The sequence below is a fragment of the Chanos chanos genome, chromosome 11 (genome assembly GCF_902362185.1).
Source record: "Chanos chanos chromosome 11, fChaCha1.1, whole genome shotgun sequence".
NCBI classification, from domain to species: Eukaryota; Metazoa; Chordata; class Actinopteri; order Gonorynchiformes; family Chanidae; genus Chanos; species Chanos chanos.
In genome coordinates, this window is record NC_044505.1 from 16,983,553 (window position 1) to 16,988,552 (window position 5,000).

Consider the following 5,000-nt stretch of genomic DNA (forward strand, 5'->3'; position numbering starts at 1 on the left):
TTAAGGAACTCACCCCTGAATTAAGTGACACATTCCCCTGCACGTCTTGGGGTTCAGGTGTAATGACTTGTTCTTTCTTTCGTCACGTTCAGTGTGTAGAGGAGATCTTGGGGTATCTGAAGTCCTGTTTCTCAAGGGAGCCCACGTTAGCCACCGTGTGTGTGCAGCAGGTATGCCTTTCTCTGTCTCTGTCACACACACACACACACACACACAAACTTTTTTCAGCACTCTTCTTCTATTTGTGTTAGCAAAATACTAACTCAGAATAAAGGAAGATGGAAAACTCCTTTTGTGACACGTCTGCCAATTTTTCTTTTTTTTTTGTCGTGTGAAACAAGTGAACCAAAAAGGAAAAAAAAAATTTAACTTTTTCCTTCACCTTTGCCGACCCCCAGCTACTGAAAACGTTGTTTGGGACGAACCTGGCGTCTCAATACGAAGGCAGCTCGTCGAACCCCTGCCGCGCCCAGGGGAAAGCCCTGCGGCTGGGATCCTCCAGCCTGCGCCCCGGCCTGTACCACTACTGCTTCATGGCGCCGTACACGCACTTCACCCAGGCTCTCGCCGACGCCAGCCTGAGGAACATGGTCCAGGCCGAGCAGGAGCAGGACGCGTCCGGGTGAGTGCGACGTCGCACGGACAGGCCTCGCGCTCAGCGTCCTCGTGCCGCCCCTTATCCCGTCTGACGGTTGAGCACTCTTTGCTTTTAGCAGCAGAACGTCTTAAGATGTGTTCACAACTGGCGTGTTGGACGGGTTAAATGCAGAGGACAAATTCACTGCTCACTGTTCACAGCGTGTGTGCGCGATCACGGAAACTTAAACTTAATCGGACGGATAAGGACTCATTCCTGTTAGATCTGATGTGATTTAGAATCTGACGGATGCGCACTGGAAACACACACTCGTCGGCTGACCGCGGATGTTCTGTGTTCTGTGCTTCCGCAGGTGGTTTGACGTGATGCAGAAAGTGTCCAATCAGCTGAGGTCCAGCATCACCAACGTCACCCGCCACAGAGGGGACAAGGTACGGTCGAGTCACTCCCAAACCTTCACTCGCAAACCTGTCGTTCCGTACGGTCTCTGTTTTTTACTGAAATTGTTTGTTTGTTTTTTTTTTTTTATCGTTGCTGTAAGTGCAAACACCTTAATCCTTTTTATTTAACAGTTTCAAGAGGTCACTTGTTATGATGTAGTTGAGAGGAATCTACCGCAAGATATTGTGTTTTTTCCTGTTTATTAGGTAACATGTTCTCAAGGTTTGCTGTGACTGTAATGATCTGCTGTTACTGTATGAAAATAGCAGTTGCCTGGGAGGCAGACGTGGAATGTTTTGATGTAAAATTGAATCACCTCATCTCCTGATAAAGGGTTCTTTTTCATGTGTAGAATGCCATTCATAACCACATCCGCCTGTTTGAGCCTCTGGTGATAAAAGCGTTGAAACAGTACACCACCAGTACCTCCGTCACCCTGCAGAGACAGGTCCTGGACCTTCTCGCTCAGCTGGTGCAGCTCCGCGTCAACTACTGCCTCCTCGATTCTGATCAGGTCAGGCCGATATTCAAATCTACAAATCTACTGAATGTTTATGCGCTAATCTACTGAGTTCCGCTGCACAAAAATGTATAGAGTTCAGGTAGATAACTACACCGTATGTACAGAATTCAGTCAGATAGTTACACACAAGTCGACTGAATTCAGTCAGATAGTTACACGCAAGTCGACTGAATTCAGTCAGATAGTTACACACAAGTCGACTGAATTCAGTCAGATAGTTACACGCAAGTCGACTGAACTCAGTCAGATAGTTACACACAAGTCGACTGAATTCAGTCAGATAGTTAGACACAAATATGGAGAACTCAGTCAGATAACTACACTATACTGTATGTACTGAATTCAGTCAGATAGTTACACACAAGTCGACTGAATTCAGTCAGATAGTTACACGCAAGTCGACTGAACTCAGTCAGATAGTTACACACAAGTCGACTGAATTCAGTCAGATAGTTAGACACAAATATGGAGAACTCAGTCAGATAACTACACTATACTGTATGTACTGAATTCAATCAGATAATTACACAGATATCTTCAGAATTCAGTTGGATAATTACACACAAATGTAGGGAACTCAGTCCGATAACTACACCATGTGTACTGAATTCAGTCAGATAGTTACACACAAATCTACTGAATTCAATTAGATAATTACACACAAATGTCCTGAATTTAGTGAGAGAACTGCACACAAAGTCTAACAAATTCAGTCAAGTAATTACACATAAATCTACTGAATTCAGTCAGCTTATTACATCCAGGCTACTGAATTCAGTTGATTAATTACACCCAAAATACTGAATTCAGCTGAGTCAGTATATCCTATCAACAGAGTTAGTTTGTGTAAAAGACCATATGAAATTCCCATTCTTTTCTGCCAGAGGGCGAATGTTTGTTAGTAAAGTCTGTCTTTCTCTCTCTTGTTGTTGTTGTTTGTTTAGGTGTTCATAGGCTTTGTGCTGAAACAGTTTGAGTACATTGAAGTGGGTCAGTTCAGGTAAACCTTTCTCTGGTTACAGACACATATGCTTCAAAAGCGGCATACTGATCACACATCTGAGCCATTAACATCTCTCAAATGGACCGTAGGGTCTGTTTTATATTACACACGTCTAATCAGACATGCACTCGCTGAACTGTTTTACACTCATTTACCCTTTAAAGTTGTATAGTGTCCTTGGCAGTTCTCTCTAAATACAAATACTGTTTTATCTCTGTGCGTGTGTGTGTGTGTGTGTGTGTGTGTGTGTGTGTGTGTGTGTGTGTGTGCGCGGGTGTGCGGGTGTGTGTGTGTGTGTATGTGTTTGTTTGTATGTGTGTGTGTGTGCGCGTGTGTTTGTGTCCGTGTGTGTGTGTGTTTGTTTGTGTGTGTGTGTGTGTGTGTGTGTGTGTGTGTGTGTGTGTGCGTGTGTTTGTGTCCGTGTGTGTGTGTGTGTGTGTGCGTGTGTTTGTGTTTGTGTCCGTGTGTGTGTGTATGTGTGTGTGTGTGTGTGCGTGTGTTTGTGTCCGTGTGTGTGTGTGTGTGTGTGTGTATGACAGAGATTCGGAGGTGATCGTTCCCAACATTTTCTTCTTCCTGGTGTTGCTGTCGTACGAGCGGTACCACTCCAAACAGATCATCAGCATTCCCAAGATCATTCAGCTCTGTGACGGGATCATGGCCAGCGGCAGGAAGGCCGTCACCCATGGTAAACACAACAGCAAACGCACACACACACACACACACACACACGCACGCACACACACACACGCACGCACACACACACACATGCACACACACGCATGCGCACACACATGCACACACGCACACACACACGGGCATGCACACACACGCACACACATGCACACACACACACACATGCACACACACACGAGCATGCACGCACACACACACATGCACACATACACACACACAGGAGGTTACTATAACAGACCACTCTTGTAATTTTCTGTTTTTTGTGGTTAACAACATAAACAGAAATGTAATCACAAGTGTAGATAGGTGTTTTTTTTTCTTTTTTTGTGGGATATTCCATACACTCTCTCTATCTCGCTCTGTGTGTGTGTGTGTCTGTGTTTATGTGTGTGTGTGTGTGTGTGTCTGTGTGTCTGTGTGCATGTATGCACGTGTCCGTGTGTTTGTGTGTGCTCTTTGCACTGTGTGTGTGTGTGTGTGTGTGTGTGTGTGTGTGTGTGTGTAGATATGTTATATGTGACTGTGTAATGATGTGTGGCTCTCCTCCTGCAGCGATCCCTGCCCTCCAGCCCATAGTTCATGACCTGTTTGTGCTGCGTGGCTCGAATAAAGCAGACGCAGGCAAAGAGCTGGAGACTCAGAAAGAAGTGGTGGTGTCCATGCTGCTGCGCCTTATACAGCACCACCAGGTACAGCCATGTGTGTGTGTGTGTGTGCCTGCCTTATACAGCACCACCAGGTACAGCCGTGTGTGTGTGTGTGCCTGCCTTATACAGCACCACCAGGTACAGCCGTGTGTGTGTGTGTGTGTGTGTGTGTGTGTGTGTGTGTGTGTGTGTGCCTGCCTTATACAGCACCACCAGGTACAGCCGTGTGTGTGTATGTGCCTGCCTTATACAGCACCACCAGGTACAGCCGTGTGTGTGTGCGTGTGCGTGTGCGTGTGCGTGTGTGTGTGTGTGTGTGTGTGCCTGCCTTATACAGCCACCAGGTACAGCCGTGTGTGTGTGTGTGTGTGTGTGTGTGCCTGCCTTATACAGCACCACCAGGTACAGCCATGTGTGTGTGTGTGTGCCTGCCTTATACAGCACCACCAGGTACAGCCGTGTGTGTGTGTGTGTGTGTGTGCCTGCCTTATACAGCACCACCAGGTACAGCCGTGTGTGTGTGTGTGTGTGTGTGCCTGCCTTATACAGCACCACCAGGTACAGCCGCGCGCGCGTGTGTGTGTGTGTGTGTGTGTGTGTGCCTGCCTTATACAGCACCACCAGGTACAGCCGTGTGTGTGTGTGCGTGTGTGTGTGTGCCTGCCTTATACAGCACCACCAGGTACAGCCGTGTGTGTGTGTGTGTGTGTGTGTGTGTATGCCTGCCTTATACAGCACCACCAGGTACAGCCGTGTGTGTGTGTGTGTACAGATGTTGTAGATGTTTATCCTGGTCCTGCAGCAGTGCCATAAGGAGAATGAGGATAAGTGTGTGTGTGTAACGTGTATATGTCTGTTTAAATGCATAATGTGTGTGTGTGTGTGTGTGTGTAGGTGTTGGAGATGTTTATCCTGGTTCTACAGCAGTATCATAAGGAGAATGAGGATAAGTGTGTGTGTGTGTGTGTGTGTGTGTGTGTGTGTAACGTGTATATGTCTGTTTAAATGCATAATGTGTGTGTGTGTGTGTGTGTGTAGGTGTTGGAGATGTTTATCCTGGTTCTACAGCAGTGTCATAAGGAGAATGAGGAT

General features: G+C 46.6%; 1 protein-coding gene across 1 annotated transcript in view; it reads left to right on the plus strand.

The window, feature by feature from the left end:
* htt (huntingtin) overlaps window positions 1–5,000 on the plus strand; it is a 46,942-nt gene that overhangs the window by 21,762 nt on the left and 20,180 nt on the right. The window contains exons 30-36 of the mRNA XM_030787904.1: window positions 93–170; window positions 399–622; window positions 951–1,029; window positions 1,392–1,553; window positions 2,507–2,562; window positions 3,105–3,253; window positions 3,814–3,950. Coding sequence (XP_030643764.1) covers window positions 93–170; window positions 399–622; window positions 951–1,029; window positions 1,392–1,553; window positions 2,507–2,562; window positions 3,105–3,253; window positions 3,814–3,950 — 885 coding nt within the window. The remainder of the gene's footprint in view (window positions 1–92; window positions 171–398; window positions 623–950; window positions 1,030–1,391; window positions 1,554–2,506; window positions 2,563–3,104; window positions 3,254–3,813; window positions 3,951–5,000) is intronic.